General features: G+C 51.0%; 6 protein-coding genes across 6 annotated transcripts; 2 read left to right on the forward strand and 4 right to left on the reverse strand.

Annotated features, from left to right (window-relative positions):
- Positions 1 to 666: 666 nt before the first annotated feature.
- Positions 667 to 1,809, reverse strand: BDQ94DRAFT_167704 (zinc-binding alcohol dehydrogenase family protein; the record flags this gene model as incomplete). Its single annotated transcript, XM_026770879.1, has 2 exons — positions 667 to 1,643; positions 1,698 to 1,809. 2 exons carry the CDS (start codon positions 1,807 to 1,809, stop codon positions 667 to 669), a joined length of 1,089 nt encoding a protein of 362 aa, XP_026629092.1.
- Positions 1,810 to 2,384: 575 nt separating this feature from the next.
- BDQ94DRAFT_167705 (type I polyketide synthase) lies at positions 2,385 to 9,846 on the forward strand (the record flags this gene model as incomplete). The annotated part of the gene is made up of 9 exons (XM_026770880.1): positions 2,385 to 2,585; positions 2,653 to 2,797; positions 2,853 to 3,056; positions 3,171 to 3,243; positions 3,296 to 3,533; positions 3,585 to 4,527; positions 4,586 to 8,910; positions 8,965 to 9,637; positions 9,698 to 9,846. The coding sequence occupies 9 exons, from the start codon at positions 2,385 to 2,387 to the stop codon at positions 9,844 to 9,846; spliced, it is 6,951 nt and encodes a 2,316-aa protein (XP_026629093.1).
- Positions 9,847 to 9,945: 99 nt separating this feature from the next.
- Positions 9,946 to 10,974, reverse strand: BDQ94DRAFT_185250 (oxidoreductase, short-chain dehydrogenase/reductase family; the record flags this gene model as incomplete). The annotated part of the gene is made up of 4 exons (XM_026774836.1): positions 9,946 to 10,154; positions 10,250 to 10,401; positions 10,474 to 10,674; positions 10,757 to 10,974. 4 exons carry the CDS (start codon positions 10,972 to 10,974, stop codon positions 9,946 to 9,948), a joined length of 780 nt encoding a protein of 259 aa, XP_026629094.1.
- Positions 10,975 to 11,855: 881 nt separating this feature from the next.
- On the forward strand, positions 11,856 to 13,758 carry BDQ94DRAFT_185252 (uncharacterized protein; the record flags this gene model as incomplete). Its single annotated transcript, XM_026774837.1, has 2 exons — positions 11,856 to 12,125; positions 12,181 to 13,758. The coding sequence occupies 2 exons, from the start codon at positions 11,856 to 11,858 to the stop codon at positions 13,645 to 13,647; spliced, it is 1,737 nt and encodes a 578-aa protein (XP_026629095.1). The 3' UTR covers positions 13,648 to 13,758.
- Positions 13,759 to 14,493: 735 nt separating this feature from the next.
- Positions 14,494 to 17,255, reverse strand: BDQ94DRAFT_138480 (ESCRT-0 subunit protein HSE1). Its single transcript, XM_026765248.1, has 9 exons — positions 16,851 to 17,255; positions 16,720 to 16,769; positions 16,603 to 16,637; positions 16,463 to 16,538; positions 16,301 to 16,399; positions 16,132 to 16,252; positions 15,468 to 16,082; positions 15,215 to 15,421; positions 14,494 to 15,165 (listed from the first exon to the last, which is right to left on the reverse strand). The coding sequence occupies exons 1-9, from the start codon at positions 16,888 to 16,890 to the stop codon at positions 14,570 to 14,572; spliced, it is 1,839 nt and encodes a 612-aa protein (XP_026629096.1). The 5' UTR covers positions 16,891 to 17,255; the 3' UTR covers positions 14,494 to 14,569.
- Positions 17,256 to 18,117: 862 nt separating this feature from the next.
- Positions 18,118 to 21,197, reverse strand: pakA (mitogen-activated protein kinase kinase kinase kinase STE20). Its single transcript, XM_026763751.1, has 4 exons — positions 19,016 to 21,197; positions 18,860 to 18,959; positions 18,473 to 18,807; positions 18,118 to 18,418 (listed from the first exon to the last, which is right to left on the reverse strand). The coding sequence occupies exons 1-4, from the start codon at positions 20,990 to 20,992 to the stop codon at positions 18,314 to 18,316; spliced, it is 2,517 nt and encodes an 838-aa protein (XP_026629097.1). The 5' UTR covers positions 20,993 to 21,197; the 3' UTR covers positions 18,118 to 18,313.
- Between the last annotated feature and the right edge of the window lie 4,380 nt (positions 21,198 to 25,577).

Raw genomic sequence — 25,577 nt, forward strand, 5'->3', positions numbered from 1 at the left:
GCAGGAAGACCATATTGTTCACAAATCATAGGCAAACTATGTTTGAAGAGAAGTTACAGCGACGCTGATTTATCGTTTCACGACGCCAGGTGGTGACACAAACGTTGTCGATCACAGCCGTATGACCATGGCTCGCCCCACGGATATCATCGACTGAATTAGTGGCATTCCAACGACCTACTGATTATGGTACAGAGTTATTGAGGAGGCAAGTGAGCCGGTGAGTTACTACTACGAACATTATCTCGCCGTTCTGCGCAAACTCTAGGATGTTGCTGATACAGGAAGCCAATACATCTATCCATTTAAGTTCTATTATCTTCCTGACAAGGGCGCTCACGGGCACTTGGCCCTTGCGTGCGATCTCCACTTGTGGGAATTCCGATGAAAAACCTCCGGCGGATCTTATTGGGCTGATGTCCGTACAGTCTGCATAGCAACTCTAATCATCCAATGATATCGCAGTATGTCTACTTGACGATCTCGAAGGACATTAAGAAAGGTACAAATCGGGAGATACTATTCCTGTCTGATGGATGGACCCGCTATTGCCGAGTCTACTCAGCTTGATCCATTCTTCAAAACCCCCTTGTACAACCTGGAATACTAAAAGGTAGGTGGTGGTTAGCCTCATGGCTAACCTGGAATTTCCAGCCTCGCAGTTTCTCAAGTCTCATCGACAATATACACCAACTTAGAGGCCCGCACCTTGCCTCTCCGCAGCCAATCCAACCCCGAAGTAACGCCAGCCAGACCTCCAGGCTTGACCTGGAACCGAGGAGAAGCGATTTGGCGGGTCTGCAGGAGAATTTCAACGGCATTCACCCATTGAGTCCCGTACGAGAGGTTCTCTAGCTGAGCCTGGACTTCTTTGCCCCCCATCAGATACGGCTCCCCAATCATATCATATGCCATGGAAACATGAGTATCAACGTCGCCTCGAGGACAGCGTACGTCCAGTAGTGCATTGTAACAGCCCCCGGAGGATGAAAGGGCAGCAGCACATATAGCAGCCGACTGATTAGTGGAGATTGTATCGAAAGCTAGCTCAAGGGTATCATCGGTAACCTCGCGGATCTGGTCACCTACATGAGGATCGTGATAGTCGAGGACGATATCCACACCCAGCTCATGCATCCAGGCACGATTAACTTCTGAGCACGTTGTGATGACGCGCAGCCCCGATAGCTTTGCAAATTGGATTGCGAGAGAGCCTGTCGAGGTTGCACCACCGTAGATCATGATGCTAGGGATATCCTCATCATTCCCCTTCTCGTCTCTCTGCAGATCCGTGATCTTATCATCGCATACCATTCCAGGGTCAGTCAGCTGCATGGACTGATACAGATTCTGACCGATAGTCATCATGCCGACGCCCAAGCAAGCGGCTCTGTCAATGCCCATCCATTCCGGCACCCTGAATTGTATGTCCCCTTTCGCGATGACATACTGCGCAAATGCACCTCCCTGAGGCTGCATCACGTTACACCCGTGCACAAAGCCGGCAACACGGTCCCCCTTCTTCCAAGGCTTCGTGACTCGTGGTCCGATAGCCTCGACGACACCGGCGTAGTCACAGCCGACGACTGTTCCTGCGCAGGAGTCGAAGTCAACGTGTTTCCAGTCCGTTGGGTTCAACGCCACTATATTCTTTCATCAACTTGCGCCCAGATACTAGAAATCAGGTGCACACTTACCTGCTTGGGTCTTCACCAGGATATAGTCATCAGGCAGGGCGGGTATTGGCACATCATCGGCCAAAGTGACTTGACCACGCTTTCGGACAATGACAGCGCGCTGAACAGCCATGATTCTTGCCTCTAGTAAGTGCTAACCTGCAAGTGTAAACTCAAATCACTGTGGGATAGTGGTTCGGAATGCATCAGACCCTTGATATGAAATCGAGACCCAGCTACTGAGGGCACCAGTCAGCAGCCTTACCACTTCTATATAGCAACAGATTTTGTGGATCCGCTTGGCGCGATGACGAGATCTTTTTTCAAGGAATCGCCTCAATAGAAAACGACTACGACCAGTCCTGATCCAGCAACGACGATAAAACATAGTTCAAGTACTCAAGAATAAATCTGGACCACAACTAGGTAGTGGTCCTTGCATCATCGGTCGCTCAATTACCCTTCTTGGGCTCCTGTATTACATGCCTGAATGGTTGATGCCGCGGCCGTTCTAACAGCAGTTCGCTTTAACGTCACTTTTCGAAGTCAAATTTCATTATGGAAGTAGTATATTACTTATATATCGAAGCTGATAGAGGACCCAGGCCGAGAGCTAGAGCAAGAGTTATTCAAAGGAAAGCCAGGGAAACGGTTTCATACACTTGAAGTCGGATTGAACAAACAAGCTATCTTATGACATCAATCACAATGGAAGAGCAAGCCAGAGACACTTCTGGCCCAGAGCCAATTGCGATCATTGGCATGGGCTGTCGCTTTGCAGGCGAAGCATCTTCTGTTGAAGGATTCTGGGACATGCTGCGCCTAGGTCGAAGGGAGCATGGGCGTGTTCCTGCCAGTCGTTATCAAGCCTCCGCCTGGGAACATCCCAGTCACGAGCGCAAAGGGGCTGTATGTTTTTCATTGATTTTAGCCGCTTCAGGATGAAACTAACCACGAGGTTATGATCTATCATTAGATCAATCACGACAGTGGCTTCTTTCTAGCCGAGGATCCATCCCGCTTTGATGCGCCCTTCTTCTCCATCACGTCCAAGGAAGCTGCAGGCATGGATCCTGTTCAGCGTATTCTGCTTGAAGTGGCGTATGAAGCTTTTGAAAATGGTAAGTAAGTTCTGCACAGAGTCGCAGGGAATGAATAGCTGAGTCACGAACCCAGGCGGCGTTCCGATGGAAACCCTCCCCGGTAGTGCAACCGGCGTCTATAGCGGATGCATGACCAATGACTACGAGCTGCTTTCAACCCGAGATATAATGGACATGCCACATAACTCGGCTACGGGTAATGGGAGAACTATGTTGGCTAACCGACTTTCATGGTTCTTTGATCTTCGTGGTACCAGTATCATGATGGACACGGCTTGTTCATCTAGCTTGACGGCACTGCATTTGGCTACCCAGGCACTACGGGCAGGCTAATGTAGCCAGGTAAGTAAGCCGTCATATGCGATCTGATGACGACTACTGATTGTTGTAGGCGCTGGTGACCGGAGCAAGCCTGATATTGCATCCGAGTTTTACCCAGCGGTTGTCGTATATGCATATGCTCAGTGCAGATGGTATCAGTCACTCTTTCGATAGCAAAGCTAATGGGTACGGTAGGGGTGAGGGATTCGGTGCAATCTTACTCAAACCCTTGTCCAAGGCCATGGCAGACGGTGACACGATCAGAGCAATCGTTCGCGCTACTGGATCTAATCAGGATGGACGTACCCCGGGAATCACCATGCCGAATGCAACCGCCCAGGCTGATTTGATCAGAGCGACCTATTCTCAAGCTGGATTGTCGATGGGAGATACCTCATACTTTGAAGCCCATGGGACTGGGACAGCTATTGGTGTTAGTATAAGACTCATTGTTCCGTGATAAGGTACTAACAACGTCACGTAGGATCCTACTGAACTGTCTGCTATTGGAGCAAGCTTCGGAGCCGCGCGAACGCCAGGTGATGAGCCAGTTTACGTCGGATCCGTCAAAAGTAACCTAGGGCATACCGAGGGTGCTGCGGGCGTGGCTAGTATTATCAAGGTGGTTCTTTGCTTAGAAAAGGGGATGCTGGTTCCTAACGCAGGCTTCTCGAGCCTGAACCCTAAGATTCGACTGGAGGAATGGGGCTTGCGCTTAAGCAACAGCACCACACCGTGGCCATCTCATTTGCCGCAACGTGCGAGCATCAACTCTTTTGGCTTCGGTGGTGCCAACGCACATGCCATTCTCGAGAGCACAGCTCAGTATCTTGGTAAGACACAAGCTCCGTCCGACTCTACCATAGAAGGGACACCCCAGGTTGTTGTGGTATCCACGCATGACCAGTCTGGGTTAGACCGTACGGCCGACAAATGGACGAGTTTCCTTAATCCGTGCGTCGATGGTAAAAGAAAAGACATTGCCTTGTTAGATGTAGCACACACTATGGCTACACGGCGATCCCAGCTTCCGTTCCGCAGTTTTGCTGTGGTGAACTCACTAGCAGAGCTGCGAAATGTGATGGCCGCAGGCTTGCCCACTTTCCCTCGGGCGAGCCGTAAGAACCAGACGCACCTAGCGTTCGTTTTCACGGGCCAAGGTGCCCAATGGCCACGCATGGGTGTCCAGCTATTGGCAAACCCAGTGTTTGCGGCCAGTATGGAACGAAGTCAGCAGGTGCTGCAGAGCTTGGACTGCTCGTGGGATTTGCTCGAGGAGATCCGCACAGGGGCGACAACAAGCCGTATCAATCGACCCGATCGCATTCAGCCTTCTTGCTGTGCTTTACAGGTGGCATTGGTAGACATGCTCCGCAGCTGGGGGGTGACTCCTAAAGCAGTGGTAGGCCATTCCAGTGGTGAAGTCGGTATGTCTCTCTCGATTCGTCCAACTCTTGTCCACGAAATGACTGATTTGTGTTCCAGGGGCCGCCTATGCGGCCGGCTATCTTACACATGAGGATGCCATCCGAGTCACGTATTTCCGCGGTGTACTGTCTCAACGGATTGCTGAAAGTGGGTGCCGTGGTGGTATGCTCGCTGCCGGCATCTCCGCCGCTGATGCGCAGGAATATTTGCAGACCTTACCCCCGGAGTCCGTGGTGGTAGCCTGTGTGAACAGCCCATCGAGTGTCACTCTTTCCGGCAATATAGAAGAAATTAACCTGCTTGAGAAGCGCTTGCAAGCGGATGGCTGTTTTGCGCGCAAGCTGCGCGTAGACACTGCGTACCACTCACCGCATATGAGAGCGTTGGCTGATGACTATAAGGCAGCCATTGAATCCATTCAGCCAGTCGACAGTTACAATGGTTCTATATCTATGTTCTCGTCTGTCACGAAAGAGCTCTTGCAGGCAACGGATCTGGACGCGTCATACTGGGTGCGCAATCTGGTCAGCCCAGTCGAGTTTGCTGCAGCAGTCACCAAAGTTGTTACCATGACCGAGGCTGGCAGAGGGCGAGGGAGACGACGAGTGGTCCCAGTCAAATGGGCAGGATTCTTGGAGATTGGCCCACACGAAGCTCTTAAAGGGCCGTTCAACCAGACCCTGCAGGAAGCCAATGCTGATTTGGCTTCCACTCCTTACAGGAGTCTGGTGCTCCGCAAGCAGGATTCTCGACAGACAGCCCTCCAAGCTGCCGGGCTCCTGTGGTGTTTGGGCTATGCGATCAACCTAGATACAGCAAATCAAAGCTTTCTGGAGAGCAGAAGGCCACAGGTGAGCCGAGACCTTCCATCTTATGCTTGGAATCATCAGTCCACCTTCTGGCATGAGCCATTGGAATCAGCCCGGCTGCGACAGCGCAAAGAACCCCGTCACGACCTCCTCGGTGTGCCTTGGGACTACCAGAACGAGCTGGAGCCGCGGTGGCGTAACTTCCTGCGGGTGTCGGAACTGCCCTGGCTTGCGGACCATGTGGTCGCTGGCTCTATAGTATATCCAGCAGCAGGGATGGTGTCCATGGTCGCAGAGGCAGCCCGTCAGCTTGCAGACATTACGAAGTGGTTAGAGGGGATTGAGTTTTACGATTTGGACTTTTTCCGGGGAGTTGTAATTCCTCCAGACGAACGGGGGCTGGAAATAGTTCTCCATGTCGCGCCGCATCACGGCATGAATGGATGGTACGAATTCGGCATCTTCTCCTTGCCCGAGAGCTCCTCCTGGGTTCAGCATGCGAAAGGTGCTTTTGCTCCACGGTATGCTGATGAGGATGGAGTTGGATGTGCTGCAGACTGGCAATGCACTGTACAACGGGTGCGACAGACGCAAGCTTTGGCAAAGAAGGCTGAGGTCGAGGCCGTCTATGAATGGCTGTCAGAAACGGGCGGCGTCACTCTAGGGCCGACCTTCCGGTCCATGGCTGGTGTAGCTTTTGACTCGGAGTCTCGTCTGTACGTTACTGGAGTTGCACCGAACACCAAGCAGACGATGCCATATGAGCGTGAATCTCCATGTCTTGTCCATCCCACCTCTCTGGATAGTCTCTTCCAGGCTGCTGTGGTGTCATGCTCAGATGCCCTGTCCAATCACAATGCCAATATCCCCGTGGGAGTAGAGCGCCTTTATCTCTCCACGGCCTTCTCCTTGCAGCCTGGTGATCGATTCGATGTCCATGTCGAGACACGCTATGAGAACGGCGTTTCTTTCACGGAGTCCATCGCCTCGGACCCATCCTGGCAGCAGCCTGGGGTGGTTCTGCAAGGGGTGCGATTAGGTCGCGTGCCTACGCGGTCCGGCAGCTCGACCAAAGAGGAGATCCAGCAAAGCCGATTCTCGACGCTTCATTGGGCTGAGCACGTGGATTCTTTCGGTGGTCTAGAAGGCCGTTGCTCTGGTGGTCTGCAGAGCTGGCTTGGCCGGGTCTGCCACACTCATGGAGATGCTCGTGTCCTTGCGGTGACTACCAAAGACATAGGTCCGGTGGTTGAAGCTCTCAAAAAATATGCGCCAAAACGCAGTCATCGGCCGCGACCCCAAAAGCTCACCATTGTGCTATCTGACCCTGACACAGAGGTATCAACGAACCAGGTTAAGGTCATTAAAGAATCCCTAGATGGGTGTCAGGTTCTGCCAGTTGCCTCATTGCAGGATATAGGCACGGACTTGCTGGGCGAAACCGCCTATGATGCGATCATTGTTGATCATCCCGATGTCTGGAGTGAAGATAACACAGATGCATTTTTCGACTCTTTTCTTTCTATTACTAGGCCGGACTCTTGGATTGCCGCTCGAGCGACTGCTGAAAACCACGATGCGGCCATTCGCAATGCGGGCCATGCGGACTGGGAAGTACAGGGCTCGATTGAACAGCCCGGCTATCTTCTCATCCGTCGTCAACTTGCTCCGATTGAGTTGGATCCCACTATCTACATATTAAGCAGCGCAGCGGCTGAGTCGGTCGGTCCTCTCTTGTATGAGCTGGATGGCGTCGTAAGCAAACTCGGTTCTAAGATTGAGCTGGTGGATGTCGATAAAGCTCCCGATCTAAAGGAGAAAATGATCATCTCACTGCTCGAGCTAGATCGTCCATGGACAGTGAATTGGACGCCCGATGAGATATCACGCTTTCAGTCGCTGTTACAGGCAAAGTGTCTCCTCTGGATTTCACAGTGCCCGGGGCATGAGGCGTCCGGCTATGCAGGCTTCGGGGCTACGACTGGAATTTTGCGAACCGTACGCAATGAAAATCCCCATATCGTGCTGCCTCAATTACTTGTGTCCGGAAAGGATAAGGATCCTCACAATTTGGCGCGCAGTATCGCACACGTGTTGCAGCTAACATTGAAACCTCGGTCACGGCCACACGACTGGGAGTTCTATATGCAAGACAATCGTCTGCTTGTGCCGCGGGCTATCACGGCTCGTGCAGTAGATGAGAGCATGGATGCTCTCTTACATGGCCCGCGCCCTACGCTAGCAGAGCTCGCGCAGGACTCGAGACCGCTGCGCCTCTGCACTAAGTCGCAGGATATCAGTGACGCCCGGTGGGAGCTGGATGAACCGTTGAATTCGGCCTTGCCCGATGATTTAGTTGAGGTGCAGCTACATAAGGTGTCCATCTCTGAGCCCGCCAGTAAGAGCGGTCTCTCTCCGGAGGCGCGTATTGCGGCCATAGAAGCAGTCGGAATTGTTCGCCAGGTTGGATCGTCTATTGGCTCAGAATTCCAAGTGGGAGACGAAGTCTTGTGTGCCATACCCAGTGATGCGTGGCCCAGTGCTTTAACTACCCATGTTCGCCTCCCAGCAAGTGCTATCTGGAATTCGCCATCACAGCAGAGCCAGACACAATCAGTGTCCATGCCGGTGGCTTTTGCAGCTGCCTACACCAGCCTCTTCGGCAGCTCCGGAGCTTCTGCTTCATCTGTTCTCATAGTTGGCTCTGTTAGCCAGACCCTGCGAGCCACGGTTGACTGTGCTCTGGCTGCGGGTATGCAGGTGTACGTGGCAATCGATGGCGAGAATGGGGTTAATGAGATGCGCTCTAAATATGTAGGATTGCATGAGAGAATCATTCCTATTCACAGGGAGCTTGACACAACAGTCAAACGGCTGACTGGGGGCAAAGGAGTGGAGCTGAGCGTTTGCTGTCTAGGAGGTTCTGTCAGTCGACTTGCAGCGCGTTGCTTGGCCTACAGCGGCCGGTTGGTCGATCTCAGTGAGGAGCTGAACCTGGCTGCCCTGCCTCAGACGTTCGTTGACCGTGGGTGCACTGTCAGCTCCGTACGGTTATCAAAGATGCTCCGCGAAGCCCCCCGTCAGCTGCAGGCCAACTTCCATCGCGCAGTGGATCTTCTCGGATCAGACGCCCTCGCCAGCGTTCAGGCTTATCAATCCTTCCCTGTTTCTCAGGTTGCAGATGCCGTTGCTCATGCGCGAGACAGCGGTACCCGTGCGATTGTCGATCTCCAGGCTCCGGGTCAGGTGCCAATTGTGCCAGCCCTCCCAGATCCTGCCCCTCTGCCTGCGAAGAATACCTACATCCTGGTCGGTGGACTGGGCACTCTCGGGATTGCACTAGCCAATACGCTTGTTGACTGCGGAGCCCGTCATTTTGTCTTCTTGAGCCGCTCTGGGGCTGTTCGGGAGACACAGCAAACTGCGCTGAAAGAGCTTCAAGACCGAGGTGCGCGTACTGATGTCGTGCGCTGTGACGCGGCCTGTCAAGAGGATGTGGAAAGTCTGTTGACCCGAGCTGAAAAAAGTCGCTGGCGTGTTCGTGGTATCGTGCAATGTGCAACTGTTCTGAAGGTAAATCGAATCGCAGCCCAGTAGATTTCCTCAAAGCTAATTCCGCCTTACCAGGACGGCATGTTCGAGCACATGGACTTCGACGCGTGGAAGCAATCTACCGAGCCCAAAATCCAGGGGACATGGAACCTCCACGAGGCGTTTTACTCCACCCCGCTAGACTTCTTCGTGACTCTATCATCCATATCCAGCATAATCGGAAACATTGGCCAGGCCAACTACGCAGCCGGCAACGGGTACATGGACGCTCTGATGACCTGGCGACGCAAGCACCACCTACCAGGACATAGTATCAACATTGGCCTAGTCCCAGACGCCAGCGGAGTGGGCGACGTAGCCGAAACACCCGAGCAGCGACGCCAGCGATACCGACACATAGAGGGTACAGAGATTCTGCAGCATGAGGTTCAAACTCTACTGCGGGTGATAGTCCAGAAGATCACCCCAGTCCCAGCACAAATTATCGCCGGACTGACGGACACCCTACCGCGAACCGATGGGGCAGCTTCCTGGCAATTCGATCGCAAGTTCGATCACCGGATTCAAGTTGTTGCTGATGAGGATGCAGGAACTGGCGTGGTTAAGACCAGCACGTTGCTGAAAAAGGCGGAGTCGGTGGACGAGGCGGTACGCGTCGTGAATCAGGCGCTGCAGGAGTATTTGGCTAGGGCGATGGCGTCGTCGGCGGAGGCTATTGATTTGGAGTTGCCTTTTTCGGCGTTGGGTGGTGAGTATTTTGACTATACCTTAGTTGTTTTCGGATTATGCTGACGCTTGGGGTTTTAAGTTGACTCGCTCAAAGCCGCGGAGGTACAGAACTGGGTCAGTCGCGAGATGGGCGCAGAGTTGTCCTCGTTCGAGTTTATCGGGGCACAGCCGGTGAGGGTGTTGGCGGAGAAGATTGCGACGTTGAGTTCGTTTGTTGTCGCTACGTAGTTTGCATTGAGACCAGGTAATTATTATCGTATCATTGCTATTTAACACCAATTATTATATATTTTGTGAGTCCAAGGCTCAGCGAAATCCATCACCCATCTACTTCTCCCCCCTCATCATCTTTGCCAACTGCGTAGTCGCAGCCCGGCGCTTATTCACGATATCCAAGAAAACTTCTGCAGGCCCAAGACTTCCCACAACGATTTGGTCCTTTCCGTCCAGTAGTCCCTGAAATGCTTCATCCGTAAATTCCTTCAGGGGCATACCGACTTTACGGCCCTCTTCGCCCATATAATCGTGGAGTTCGGCTGCAGAGATAGTTAGTCAGATAGGAAATTTATATTTAGGACAAATAGATGAAAGAATTGGCAGTCGAAGTATAGAATTGGGGGTTTAGACTCACATTGCACCGCCGGCGGCGACACCTCAATAATCTTCACCGAGCTCTTACGCAGCTGATCCCGCAGACAGAGAATGAAGGCGTTCAGGGCAGCCTTGGAGGCAGAGTATGCGGGCATCCAGGTTGCGGGGACTATGGAGAGGTTGGATGTGGTGCTGTTTTATGGTCAGTACATTTTATTGCTTCCTGGTGGTGGTGTAACCTGGAAGATATGAAGAGGTACGCACTAAATCAAGCTCGTATCACCCCCTTTCTTGATAATATAAGGCAAGAAAGCATGCGTCAGAGCAACATAACTGGTGAAGTTGATGTGCATTTGCTTGTAGAAGCTGGGTAGGTCGAATTTTTCGGGATCGGTCATGTCGGTAGGGAGCATTATGCCGGCGTTCAGGAAGACGCTGTCGATTGTGGGGTATTTGGTCATTATTCTATTGAAGATATTCTAATTAGCTATTCATTCAATCTAGGTGCGGTACTTCATAGTAACCATATCAAGGCAGCGAAACTTACTCAGCAGCAAACCCAGGAATCTTATCCAAGTCACTAATATCGAATTGCACCGCATTGGCCTTGTCTTCTCCGTGTTCTTGCACGAATTCATCCAGGCGCTCTTTGCGTCGTCCGACGACTGTGACTTCGGCTCCGGATTGCACGAAGCGCGATGCGAGAGCTCGGCCGATGCCGGCGGTGGCGCCGATGACGAGGATGTGCTTGTATGGGAAGGACATTCTGCTTTGGATTGAACTGGATTGGGTTGAGTTCAGCTGAGTTTGTATTGTATATGTTGGACTGAATTCAGTTGAGTTTGAATTGGATTGAGTATGTTAAACTGGTCGTCATAAGTCTTATATACTTTGATAGACCGGTTTCCATCATTGCTCCCACTGGAAATAATGGTGATTGGCAGGACCGGGACAGCGGAGTTGGTGGACCGAAGTCGATCTCCGGGGATTTAGTGTGTGTGGCTGTCGGCTTCCGAACCTAAAGCCGGCATGGACGGACTTCGTCGGCTTTCTGGATAGCTTCAGCTGGGGTCGGTCGGAGATCAGAGTATAATATGAAGGATTGCGGAGATATTGGATGTTACATAAATATGCAGTGATTATTATTATGAACAATAAACATAAGTTGTGCGCAAGACATGATCACCACTACTGTCAACACTGTCGATTTGTATACAGAGCTGCATTTATACTTCAAGTAACCCTACGCCGAGACCTCCGTTATAAGGTATTCATTCCAGCACACTCTACACTACTTGAAGCTCTGTCTCACTCCAATTTTCGTAAAATGCTCGAACTCACACAGCTACTAACACAGCACATGCCCCCTGTATCCAAATCCCCTCATAGTAAAGAGCAGCCATCACGTGGCGTAGTGCCATCTGCGTGAATAAAAAATCACTGATGTCCCAGAAGAGGCAACGCGTCTCGCTTGTAGACGCGTTGTATACAACAGGTAATGAGGGCATTATTCTTTCTCGCACAAACACAGCTTCTTCTTCTTCTTCTACAAGGTGAAGTTCCTGATCATCTCATCTCTCATCCGCATACGCTTCCATCAAAAACTATCTATCTACCCATCACTGGTATACAGATAGTCAATCATCATGGACAGTGCATTCCCGAAGCGTCCTTCCTTCGTGAGATACGAACCATACACCTACGATGACTACGGAGTCACCGTAGCCAACATCCCCAGAGCATCATCCCAGACGCTGGCAACACTCTTCCCCACGAATCCGGTCACTGCACCCAGTAGAAGGCCCGTGAAGCGGTGGATAGCTGCCCAGCTCCAACACTTCGGCATCCCCTATCAGCCATCTAATACTATAGCTCAGCTGCTGGCTCTCCTTGAAAGAGAGTATAAAGACGGAAAGGTAACACTCCTCCACCCTCTCAGTTCCAGACAAATAGCTGACCAAAGACGAACAGTGCAGCTACGAGTCGCCTTCGGTCCGCCTTATCGACAAAACCATGTACGACATGTACAATGCCGTGCAGGAGGCCTATCAGCAGCAAAAGGCTGAGTGGCGGAAGAAGAAGTTTGCTCGTCAGGTCTCTCCTTCCGACGAAGCTCTGTTCGATCCTTTTCTTTTCATGGCCAAGTACTTCCTCGACAAGGAGAACGGAGTGCCGGACAAAACCAAGCAGACAGAGGCCATTGTCTTGCACAATGTTTATAACCAGCAGTTCGTGAGCACGGCTCTCTCCATCCCCGGTCTGAGCTTCCACATCAGCCACCCGGCCACCGTCATCGGATGGGCAGACACCTTCGAAGAAGGCTTGGATGCAGGCTTCGCCAGTCTGTCACAGAACCACGTCAAGGATTATGTGCCGACCTTCGAGGCGAACTTTGATCACTGCCGCTTCCTGGCCAAGTATTTCCTGTCGCTTGACTATCCCTATGAAATGGGTGTCCCTGCTCGTGACAGAACCGTGGAGCCCGTGCAGCTTATGCCCCAGCTGTATTTCGACGTGCGCGAGAAACTCAGAAAGGAAGTGGCCAATATCAACGGTCTTTTGATCGCTACTACCCCCGGTCGAGGCGGTACTTGGACACTTATTACCTGGAGCGAGTACGCAGACAAGCTCACCGGTGTAGTCTCGAAGATCCACGCCGCCAGTTTGAATGAGAAGATGTACGACGATACTCTCATCTCTCTGGTGTGGCAGTCCAAGCTCAGTCGCCATACCCTGTTCAAGCAGTGCGTGAAGCCCACAAACAACACTTCGGCGTTGAGATTGAGCCAGCTGCAGGGACAATATGTCATCCGTTGCAACGCCATCGATCCCTGGGGCTACGAGGACTTCTCTCTTGACATCAACGCGCCCCGTCGCAACGATCCCGCCGCGCGCGCAACCTTCTCTCTCGGAAAACTGCAGGGGGCTATGATCCTCGCTCTAGACTGCGACAAAGTGGACCAGATGCGCAAGATCCTGGAAAAGAAAAGCACCGCCACTCAGCATAGCACTCCCGAGTCCGATGATGATAATGAGATGGACGAACACTTGACCGTCCACCGATTCAGAGACGACGACGCTAAGTGGCGAGTCTATCTCCAGTACGCAGGTACCTGCAACGGTCTTAACCAGGTCGATGAGCACAATGAGCAGGTCGGGTTCATTGATTTCAACGTCGACCCTGAGCGAAGCAACGATGATGAGAAGGCTCTGGGCTATGGTCTAGCGTACGGACGCGGTCTTATCGTCGGCCCTAAGTATATGACTTCGCGCAAGAGCGACAAGGGCGAGATTCTGGAGATTGAGGTCTTCAAGTGGACTGGTGATACCGTCCGAGTCGCGGCTGAGTGGAATGCGTTTAACTTCTGGGGTGGATTTGAAGCCCGATTCAGAGTTGGTGAGAGAGCTATGACTATGACCAAGGGGTATGAGCTTTAGCTCTCTCTCTTTCTCTTTCTCACTGTGATGCTCTGGTTCGAAGTGATTGTTGCTTACCTTTTTCTTATTTCTTTTTTATTTCCTTTTCTTCTTGTTGTTTTCTGAAAAGAGAAAAGAAAAAGTAAGGGAAAAAAGGAAGGGGAAAAAAAGGAAGGAAATATGTTTTTGTCCTTTTGTTTGCTATTCCATTGTTTTTCCAATTCTGTTGTTTGTGTTCTGTTCTTGTTTCTTATTCTGAAAAGTTGTGGTATGATTCTCATGTACGATGGATGGGGAAAAAAGTGAGCTGATGGCGTCGATGGTGTTCGGTTCTTGTTTCTTTCTTTTTCTTCGCTTCATTTTGCGTGTTTGAGTATACCCAAGGGATGGAGGGCGGGCGTCTTCTTCTTCTTCTTCTTTTTTCTTTTCTTTCTCTTATTGAATGGACGAGCCATGGTGACGATGCTCGGGGGATGGATGAGTGAGAGTGAGGTGGATGAGAGATGGCTCCTGTTTCTGATTTCTTTTCAACTGATGATAGGATGATGGGGCAAGAAAAATTCGAGATGTAGGTATGTATCTCAGATAATGGTCATCAACCTTAGTGACAGTTAATGCAATTCATTGAATTGGGACTTTGTGCGTTTGCATTACCAGTCCGGATGTAAGGGATTCCGGGATTCGGTCTTCATCTTCGGTTCATATGGGAACTACTAGCTAGTATTTCTCAATTCAATGAAGGCAGCAAACGCGCAGAGAGCAAGTACGCTAAGTACACCGTACCCTGTGACCTACAAACCTAATCCCCAAGGCCAGGGTGAAAGAATACATAAGAGAAATATTCATCAACTGCACACCAAACCAATGGAAATGGGTAATAAGGATATCAATTCAACAACATCTGCCTAAGACCACTACTACATCTGCCTAAAGATGGTACAAATCACCGGTAGAACGACGCTGGGTTAGATACATCCGTTTGAGACGGGTTATATGCCTGGTATCCTCCGCCCGCGTTCAGAGCAGGATAAGGTGTCGGCGTTGTGGATGTACCTGGGACAGGCGGGGGCTGGTGCATAGGCGGTGGTTGGTGTGAAGGGTAAGGAGGCTGTGCCTGGTGGGCAGGGGGTCTGGAGGCGTCTTCAGGAGTGTAGCCTGAGGTCGGGTATTCCGGGTGTGGTTGTTGTGACTGCTGTTGCGGCTGCTGCTGTTGCTGTTGGAAATGCTGCTGCACGGCGGCCGGGACCTGCACGGCGCCGGGATATGGTGGTCGCTGGCTGGCAGGATGCTCGACCGGGGAATCGTAGACCGATGTACCGAGTTCTTGCGGATTCTCGTATGTGGATTCCGGACGGTGGTACACGGGCTGGTAGGACTCCGAGGAGGGTTGACGTTGCTGCTGTGGCTGCGGCTGCTGATACGGAGCGCCAGCAGGTGGTGTCTGACGGGGATCGGGCGATTGTGAAGTGGGAGGATATGCGTGTGCTTGTTCTGTGCCGTAGAATGCGGGCGCGTTGGCTGGAGGGGCTTGTGTTTCTGCTATGTGTTTGTTAGACATGAGCTGAGAATGTATCCATGCAGCACCCACCTTGAGGACGGGGACTGAAGTAGCGTTGAGGATCAGCCTGTGGCGGCCCTGGAGGATATCCCACAGGAGCAGCACCAGGATAGCCGTAAGGAGGTTGAGCCGGCCGGCCATACTGGGATTGTGCTGGGTGCGCCATGGACGCCTCCAGCAGAGACTCGTAATCTCTCCGCGCCTTGATGAACTTCTCGTTGAGCTGCGTGAACTCGTCTGCAAAGCATTAGCGGAGAATAGCGACATGTCGAAATCATCTTACCCTTTTTCTGCGAGTATTTCCCAATGAGCTCAATCAGCTTGGGGCGAATGGCCAATGTAGAGTGATACAGGGCCGTGATTTCTTCATTGTCCTGCACATTCAGCTCGGAGCTCCGAGTGCTCAGAAGAGTCAACAGCTTTTCCACATTCTTAATCTGACCGAAAACATCGGCTTCCATCTGGGCTTCCCGCTGCAACTCCTCCACTGTCGGGTCAGGAAGTTTCTCGACGTAGTTAAGGGGGAAGATGCCGGTCTGGCCTCTCAAGGAACCCTTCCACCAATCCTTGTAGACGGACTCGAGGACAGCGATGACATCTCCCTTGCGGAACTGCAATTCACCGGGTTCTGAAGGCTGAAAGTCGAACAGGGCTCTCACGCGCGACACTGTGGCGGCAGAAGTACCCGACGGGACTGCTTGGGAGGTGGCAGCAGGTGCCTGAGTTTGGTTGACTGGAGCAGCGCTGGAGCTGGCTTCAGCCTGTGGCGCAGGGGCGATCGTGGCCTTTTCTCTTATCGAGAGTGCGAGGGCCATTTGCAGCTCCTCCTCTTCCTTTTGGCGATCCGCATCGGTGATTTCCCGCTTCCCGGGCTTTGACGGTGGCTGCAGGTTCGGGTCTAAGATAGTGAGCTTCTCTCCAACATTCATAGCTGTTAACGATCTTACTCTGAGTCTTCAGCTTCATGTATGCTTGTTCCATGATTCCGAAATCTGGGTTACTGGCGAACATCTCTGTCCATTCTTGCATGCGTTCTAGGATCTTCGACTTGACCTGTTGATGGGTGTTCTGCTCGGTATAAGTGCGATGCTCTTCATCCGTGAAGATCCAACTTACTCTGTCATTCGCTAGACGTAGCAGAGCATCGGTGAAGCTCCTAGAAGCCAGCTCGCGATGAATCTTGGGACCACAGTTCTGAGCGAGAGCGTTCGCCAACTATAGCCGTATCAGTACACGTAAGCCCCCAAACTCGGGCATGCCACCGGATCCAGCACGAACCTCCAAAGTATAAAGCTGCACATTGGCGTTTCTGTGCGCAAGTCTCTTGATCATAGCGGCGACGGCATCTTTCGCTCTAGAAACAAATCCACTGTCAGAATGACGTGCACCGAAAACGACAACCGAACGGCGAAGCATACCCTGACTCCTCGGCACCAACTTTATCGCAAACATCCTAAACACAATCAAAAGCTCCAGTCAGATATATATCTTTCGGCCGATGCATGGCAGATTTAACGACCGTGGGGTTTGCGTACCAGGATGTATTCCCAGTTTTCGGAGGTCAGGTTCTCGTCGGTCGCCTTGGCTATACCACATCGCTCGGGTTAGTAACAAGTATAGGAGAGTAGAGCTGCACGGCGTGCAACAGAGGCTGTGTGTTTCATACCGACTGCATCGTCAAAGGCGTTTTGCTGTGCGCGAAACATTACGGGGGTTGTCTGCGAGCGCCCGGGGCAATCACTGCGTTGCAACTCGGACTATTATTCCACACGAACGAGTGGGGTTTGATTCCGCGGTATGAAAAAAATGTTACAGAAGCTGTTGTGCTCAAGGAATGTATTCCAGTAATGCAGGTCCGGTTCTCTCTCCTTGTTGTAGGTTCGATGGTTCACGGTATCCAGGCCGCGAGATGACACCCGATGCGGGGGACACTGCGGTCAGCGGGAGCCGGAGTAAACGAGGTCGGGATCAATTGAGGCGCTCGTGGATCAAGATCCGTTAAGAGACGGGGGAATCTACCAAGACAGATTATCGGACCACAACGAAGGACGGGGAGGAGAAGATAGCAGCTGGAAAGCCAAGGGGAAAGGGAAAGACAGGCTGCCACCTGATGTTTAGCAGGTGATCGCGCCGACGGAGAGCAGCGCCTCTGACGCTGACTGGCCGCGCTACGCCCGATTAAGCGAGACCCGCCCCTTTCTGGTCTAGTGGGGCACCGCCTTCCATTGACGTTGGCAAACAATGACGATATTCTACTTAGAACAACTACTGCGAGAGGTCTCAAGGGACTGTTATGATATACCCCGGGTGATTCCTGATGATTGATCGAAAGGTAAATAAAAGTGACATCGTGGTCTTCACGATAAATAACAAAGAATAATAATCATGACCATCCCTCACACATAAGCAATAGCCCCATGGCACTAAAGATCCCTCTATATCAATGTAACCGCTCAAATAATAATCGTCAACTCAGAACAAGACAGACAAAAGCTCCACACTTTTGTTCTTTTTTGTCGTCAAAACAGTCGGGAAAATGCCTCATAAATCATCAAGAATATCGGTCGCTGGAAGATATGGAGATGGGAACAACCCAACAGCTGCAAGACAAGTAACAATAAGATGGGGGCCGGAGACCACGCCGACCACCGGCGCCCGTTCATTATATGAAGCTTCAAGCTTCCTCTTGAGCTTCGGCTCCATGACAATAGTAAGCACTCACAAACGACAATATTGACAATAGCTGGACGGATGTCCCCAGGAGATTGTACAGGCTTTTTCACTCGCTCAAAAGCCAACGTCGAAAGAAAGAATCTTGCAGAGAAAACTCGTCAAGAAGGAAGGATATCTCCGCAGGTGTTTAGTGGCCAGCGACGGAAATCAAGCCAAGCAAAAAAAAAAAAGTAAACCGGATAGACAAGTCATTATCCGATGAGGTCATCGCCTTCTAGACATTCACAGGAGATGCGAAACTGCCAACATGAGTAGCTGCGAACAAGGGTCGGCCATAATGCAATGCCAGCGTCATTGTCCAGCAAATATGAAATATCAGGGGGGTAATGGGTATCTGAGAGAGAGAGAGGACAGAAGACATCGACGTATATAGTAACAGTTGAAAAGCGACGGCACCTAGGCGCCTCCCTTTTGAGCTTTTTCCTGGGCTCTGCTAGCCCGCGCAGCCTTAACAAGGGGCGAGAGATGATTCAGGGGCGCGCAAAGCGACATAAACGGATGCTAATCGACCAGTCAGTTATTATTTCACAATGAGCTTGATCGACGTGAACATACCTTGAGCAAGTCATGTGCCGAGGCTCGCTTCTCAGGATCCACCTTGAGAGCAAGGTGCAGGAAATCACGGAAGACGGGCGACAAGTTGTGCTCATCCTTAATTGTAGGCGTGCCGTTGGTGGCAATCAAATACAGAGCCCTCAGGGGCGATTCCGTAAGATAAGGAGGCTCACCCTCGATCATCTCGATGGCCATGATACCCAAACTCCAGATATCAACCTTGCGGCCATACTCCTTTCGAGTCACGACTTCAGGGGCCATCCAATACGGTGTACCGACCATGGTGTTTCGCTTGTTATGCGAGTCGTTGATTTGGGCACAGAAACCAAAGTCGGCTACATGATGTCAGAAAATGAATATTGGGGGTCATCGCAAAAGGTAGCTTACTGAGTTTGATGTTGCCCTCCATTGAGAGAAGAATGTTGTCCGACTTGATGTCACGGTGAATGACACCTTTCGAGTGAAGATGCTGTAAACCACTCAAAGTCTAGTAAAGGTTAGGAGATGCGAGATACATTAAGGAGAAAGATGCAGTAAGCTTACCTCTCTGCAGACAGCAGCAATTTGCCCTTCACTCATAATGTTGAAAGTAACCACATCAGTCAAACTGCCACCCTCCATGTACTCCATCACTACCCAGAGGTCCAGACCATGGAGGTAGCTGTCCAAGAAGTTGACAATGTTCTTGTGCTTGCTGTCCTTCATGACCAAAATCTCATTGATGATCAGATCCTTCTTGGGTTGCAAGTCCAGGTTCATTTGCTTGATAGCAACACACTTGTTGGTGTTGTTCTCGTAGGCAGTGAAGACACCACCAGACGCACCCTGGCCGATCTTGTTGAGATGGTGGTATAGCCTAGTAGGGTCCCCGGGCGTACAGATGGCAAGTAGTCGCGACCTAATATCCATCGCATTACTCTGACGAGGTCGCTGCCGGGGGCGAGCGGCAGGAGCGGCGCGTGCAGCCTCATCCACCGGGGAGACATGGTGGGGTGGGCTCTGCACCGAAGGTTGCTTCTGTTCCTGGCGAGTAGGCTGCTGTTGACGCTGACTGCGGCTACGGTCGAGTTGGATGGTCGCAATTGCCTGCTGGGCGGCGGCCATTGCTTGCTCTTGCTTTTGTTGGTACTGAGCCGGCGTAGGAACATTGTGTGACTGCCATGGTACGGGGGTACCATTGGCTCTGGAGTTTGATCTGCTCAACTGAGGCTTAGGTTCAGACTGCAGGGGCTCCGTTTCCGGAATGGGAGGCGTGTCGAACTGCGGAGGGGAATAGGCCTCTTGAGGTGGACGTGCGGGCGCGGCACTGTATGATCCCGCGGTTGGTGGCTGTGGTGCAGGCCGAGCCGGGGTGATATTGGCAGGGGTCGGAGGTTTTGGTGGTGCTCGATTGGGGACAAAGCCACCTACCGCTGGGGTGGCCGCAGAAGGCCCACGAGGAATAGGAGGCGGCGCACGTGGGTTTTCGAAGCTACCCTCATGATTCTGTGGAAAGCGAGGACTCGTCGGGGGAGAAGTCCGAGCTGAGGTAGGGCCGTAAGACCCGGCGCCGACAGCATTAGTCTGTCCTCCGGAAATCGGGCTGGAAACCGACTGCGGCTGAGGATAAGCGTGGTCAAATTTGTGCCACACTTCGTCATCGCCTTGAGCATTCTTCTCGTAGAACCTCATAATATCAACCATCGTCTGCGGGTGTTCCTCCTGCTCCTTTTTCGAGATACCGTTTTCTTGCAGCAGCCGCTGCCATTCCTTCGGGAGGCCAGTGAACTGACCGGTCTGATTGTCATAGCCAACGTGCGTAACGTGCACGGGGTTCTCCGGGGCGGAGATCTTGATGCCTCGGGGGGAGCCTAACATGCTATTGACGAAGCTAGAGAAACTGCTCTTTTTGCTCCTGCCCGTGCCAAATGGCCGCGAGCCAACACCACCACCACCCTCATCGGATAAACGTTTTGGATTCGCCGGGCGATCATTGTCAGTCGTCCTGTGCACGAATGTCTCCATCCGGTTCTGTAGAGCCGTGAAGCTAGCAGACTGTCTCAATCCTCGGGAGTCCGGGCTGGTGGCCGATCGGAGGTTGGGGGGTTTTTGGGGGACGGTCTCGGTGGTATTTTCCTGCAATGAACTGAGCATGCCCCGGCTGTCAAACGGGGGTCCGATCAATTCATCTGAACTTTGCTCGGTGAGAGAGAATCGACCCGAGTGGGGAGGGCGGGATTTGGAGGGGTTGGAGGTGTTCGAGAAGTATCCAGGTTGGTTGCCAGCGAGCACCGGAGACGGGCCGCCGCTATTCTGCTCGAGGGAGGATGAAGAAGATCCGTAGGCGTTGGACCTTGTCCGCGAGTGCTCACGACTCCCACCGGTGGAGGAACGGGGGTAGACGGGCGCTGAAGGGTGCCGCTTTAGTGACGTGTTGCTCTGCTGGCTCTTGAGGATGCGGGAGCTGAAACTCGGAGGATCCTTGTGAAGCTTGCTAGACGACCGTCGAAATTTTAGGGAGGAGAAACTATCGTGATTCATGACGTGCAAGTTTTAGGGGGAGAGTGGGTTTTGGGGGGGTGCGTGGAGGGACAGGTCGGCCGACTGGCACCAGCAGCACCAGCAGCAGTGCAGCAGCACCAGCAGGGTTGAGCGACTGGGGATGGGTGGTTTGATTGGAGGGAGGGGGGGAGAAAGAAAGCCACCGGGTGAGGCGGTGCGCAGTGCAGTAGGTAGTAGTCCCTACCGTCCGTTTCGACGATAGGGTGGACGAACAAGGCCGCTAGGCGGGGATGGGGGGGGTTGATGGTGTGGTGATACTGCACGGTCAGATCGATAGCCCCAACCGGATGAGTATTGTTGGATGAACGGAGGAATCGGAGATGTGAGAAGGACCCAGAATGTCTGAGCGACGCAAGGGAGGGCGCGAAAGTAGCAGCCGCGGACTACCGTCAACCAGTGGTTAGCACGTGGAGAGCCGCTGGATGGATCAGAGCAGAGAAAGACGGAGTCGACCAACAGAGGCGGTGACTGGCTCTGAGGGATAATTTGGGGGAGGATAAAAAAAAAAAAAGAGGGGAAGGGGAGGGGAATAATACTGGTAGGGAAAAATAATAGGGAAAAAGCAAGACCAGGTGAGAGGGTGATTCACTGAGATGCAGGAAAAGCTGCAGATAACCGACAGCTCAGCACACAGATCTGCAGCGCCAAAAAAGCAATAATGCAACAGTCACTGGGAAACCAACGATGACGGAGAAAGAAGTGGGAAAAGCACGGAGAATTGCCATGGGGGGGAAAGAGTGAAAGAGGGTAACTAGTAAAGAGGAGGATGGAGGGAGGAGGAGGGAAGGACCCAGCAAGGTGCTTTTTAGTTTTGGAGACTTGGGATTGGGAGGTCGAACCAGTGGCAGCAGTTCAACAACGGCCCGTCTTGAGAGTCAGTCCGACGATTATTACACTGGGTACTCCCGTACTACCATCAGAATAACGGGGCCCAGCCACTGAAACTGACTTACTTGGCCTCAGGTGTGATGGGGACCATTTAATATCGTTTGGGCTTAGCAGAGGGTAGTAATTTACTGTGATTTGGTTTGGGTACGGTAAAGTCAGAACTTAAGCTGCAGTTATTTTAACTCCTACTTTCTTCTTACAAAATATTAAGTTACAGTGAGATAGAGGGTAGATACAAATACCCTCGAAAGGACAAGAGAAAGAGACAACTACGTAGAGAAGTTGTCAATCGGGCGGTCAACACCATTCCAGTCAATTACCAAAGCAAGCCAACAAAAATAAAGGGAAGAGAGAAATGTTTCGGGTGCCTATTTTCTGCCTTTCCGTTTTCCCTAAATTGTCCAACAATAAATAAAAACCCAGTTGAACGGCTGTGTACAGATAATGAATATTTCTCAATCCCAGAATATTCCAAACATTCCCTGATGGATGGGTTTGGATATTATTTTTCCGGGGATGGGGCTCATTGGAGAGATTGTTCCCGTACTTTTTTTTTTGTTTCTGTGTTTTCCCCCTCCTCAAATCCGAAGATGGAAATACTCTTCTGGCAGCTTAAGTGTCTCAGATACCGTAGGTCCGATTAGGCAAAGAGAAAAATTCTAGACACGTCCTTGACCCCAGTTTGCGTCCCGTTGGCGGGTGGATCGCGAACAGATGCCTTTCCTTTCTCGGAACGATGGGTTCCACCGGTTTTCCGCTTTCCTTCTTCTTCTCTTTCGAGTTTCGACACCTCGGATATGAGACAGATTCCAAAGAGTTGACCGATTTCAGAGATATGAAAAGGAGGGTGTACAGGAAGCAGGAAGCAGAAGGAAAAATTATTTGGGGGAATTCCACATTCCCCAGTCTGTGAAGGAAGCGACAAAAATAGGAAAGATCCTAATACTAGGGGCTGACGTGGTCAATTAGCACAAGAACTGCTGTACACAGTAGTCTACTTACTTCATTCACTCAATCAGCTTTTTCTTACTGATGGAGACAGCTGGGTCTCGCTCTCTGCCTCTGTCTAAGCAGCCAAAAAGCAGCACCAGCACCAGCACCAGCAGCACAGCAACTTTGGTTAGACACCTGGGAGGAGCGGCCTTAGTGCCACGCTAGGCCGAGCGGGGCGGGCGAAGAAAGACTAGGTTCCAACCGACTTGTGCCGCACCCAACCCTCTTCTTTTCTTTCTTTTCCTTCCATAATGGAATTAAGGAATTCCATCCTCCCTCATTTAATTATTCCATAACACGGTGGATACGTTCCCATGGTCCAGGGCAAGCCACCAATATTTAGCTTCATTATTGATCTGGAGTCCGTGTAGCGTCATCGCTTGCTTTTTCTCTACAAGTTTCCAATCCGCTACAGTTGCCTCCTACGTCCTCGTATCTTCCTGCTTTCCCTTCCCGGAGCTAGTCTATTTATCTATCTATCTACTTATCTCGCCATCTGGATCGGATTTAGTACGTAGTCGTAATCCAGCTGCACTTGCTACTGAATTCCCCGAGTGAAATAAAAACAATAACAGAATATAAGGTCTGAAAGAAAACAAAACAAACGCTAAATCTACACTCGGACCTACAGAGTAGTAGTGTCTACTCAGACCTCGGAATATGAATATGGAGTAACTTTCGAGCTGATCACGGGTCAAGTTGCTTCCCTTTCAATTTTAGCCTCTGATGATCCCGTTGAAATCTCTGCAGGTACGGTGTAGTTTAGTTCGTTCTATACATCAGCTCCCTCTTACCGCGGAAGGCTTATTGTGTCTTCCCTCCTCAACCCCGAACCGGGTACGGAGAAGTACGGAGGGATTAGGTACTGACAGGCATCCTGGCATCCTCTCTCAATCATGACATGACACTCGCACAAACACCCCTGCACCTGCACCTGCAGATGATTTGAGGGAACAGTTACTACTACCCCAGCCGAGTCACACAGGTGTTTTTTCTTTACTCTCACCCCTGAAATGAAGGAGCAGAGTAAAATTACAATTTACACAGATAAACTCTTGCTCGGATGGTGGGTTCTGATCTGATCTCATACCATCAGAAGGTAGTCTATGTGACTGGTAATGATAACCACGAGCAGAGAATCTTGATGTATTTGGTTCTAGAAAAGCTTTCACCGACTAGAATACCTGCTGAGTACTCCATAAGCATGCAATAACTAATCACCCACAGGACGAAAGCCGACTTGATTAACTGACGGAACGGATTCCATTCCTTCCATCCATTGCAGCGGGGATGAAGTCAGAGTCCCCGAGACGGAGTGACTCCGCACTCTAGCTAACTTACTGTAAGTATGAATACGGACAAGAAAGATGTATCCGCTCAGCAACTCTAGATATCACTTCGACATATCACTTATTTATATATGAAACTTGGCTTTTGAATAGATTATACAATACTCTGCACATCCCAATTGAATAAACAATTACATAAATAATTAAATAGTATTGATTGAGTGGGATTGACCAGTCTACTCAAAACTGCCATGGCGCGGGATCGGCAAAGCCCGTCATTTTCCGTCTCGGCACAAACAAAATGGGATGGATGGTCGAGGCCTAGAACCTTTGAGTTTTATTTTGTTATTTTTGAACGGGTGTTTCGTTCCAAGGACGGAATAACATCATCTACTTACTTACTCGAGGTTGCAGATTTAGGATGAGTGGTCTGATGTCATGGCGGCCCTGTGTGTGCGAAATCGATCGAATCAGATGATAGTGATTTTTGTTCTAGAAAAAGTTGGATGGTATTCATCACATCCCATTTACTGCGCCACGATTGATGCAGTATTGTATTCTGGCCATACTCGGTCATCGTGTACGGAGTAAATAGTGGATGGCATGACTGATAATTAGTATGACTGCTCCATTTGTAAATCGATAGAGCATCTCAATGTTCACTTAAATCAGTGGCATAGCCCCCCTCCCTCGAGGCCAGATTCTCCTACAGTGTCTAGGCAGACATTCATACTATTCTCTTGCTCAAGGCCCTCATGCTCGGTCATTTGCGCCCATCAGTCCCATCCAATGACTTGTAGGAACTTTGTTAGCGTGGAGACTCAAACATGATTCAAGCAAGCTAGAAGCCAAACTTTCGTTCACTCTTGCGATCGCTGACGTCACTGGACCCAACCTAGCCTGCGATTGAAACCTGAAGCCATTACTGTACTGCTTCTGGTATAGCGACAAAGTAAAAAAATAATATTATCTACCTCATCCATTTATTTCCATTACAGAGAGGAACCTACACACACCGAAAGAAGAACAATACTATGGAACTCCTTCTTCTTCCCAGGACCTATAGGAATCTTAATTTGGACCCTAAAAATCAACTTTCCAACTATCTAACCACATCCCCCATCCATCTTAATCCCAATAATGAAATGACGGGTACCAGCAGCCTTAGTTCGAACCGAGGTAAGCTAGATAGTTTGTTGTGTTGTTGTCGTTGTTGTCGTTGTTTCATCATCAGTCTCAAAAACCAGACCTTCGACGATCAAACTTACCCTACCCTACTGTATCCCCCCACCCACCACCACTCACTCTCACTAACCGGGCCAAAGTTACTACTGACCAGTTTAGTACAGTCTAGTCTGGTAGTTAAGTTAAGCTCTGAAACTTGCCAGCGATGA

Source organism: Aspergillus welwitschiae (assembly GCF_003344945.1).
Source record: "Aspergillus welwitschiae strain CBS 139.54b unplaced genomic scaffold BDQ94scaffold_7, whole genome shotgun sequence".
Classification (NCBI taxonomy): Eukaryota; Fungi; Ascomycota; class Eurotiomycetes; order Eurotiales; family Aspergillaceae; genus Aspergillus; species Aspergillus welwitschiae.

Excerpts from the sequence above, each read along its gene's own strand:
- BDQ94DRAFT_138480 (XM_026765248.1), bottom strand. The coding sequence starts at position 16,890 with ATGTTTCGCGCACAGCAAAACGCCTTTGACGATGCAGTCG. Across the intron at positions 16,253-16,300 it reads TACGTCTAGCGAATGACAGA|AACACCCATCAACAGGTCAA; the intron begins GTAAGTTGGATC and ends TATACCGAGCAG. Across the intron at positions 15,422-15,467 it reads GAAATACTCGCAGAAAAAGG|ACGAGTTCACGCAGCTCAAC; the intron begins GTAAGATGATTT and ends AATGCTTTGCAG.
- pakA (XM_026763751.1), bottom strand. The coding sequence starts at position 20,992 with ATGAATCACGATAGTTTCTCCTCCCTAAAATTTCGACGGTCGTCTAGC. Across the intron at positions 18,960-19,015 it reads TTGCTGCTGTCTGCAGAGAG|ACTTTGAGTGGTTTACAGCA; the intron begins GTAAGCTTACTG and ends AACCTTTACTAG. Across the intron at positions 18,808-18,859 it reads GGAGGGCAACATCAAACTCA|CCGACTTTGGTTTCTGTGCC; the intron begins GTAAGCTACCTT and ends GACATCATGTAG.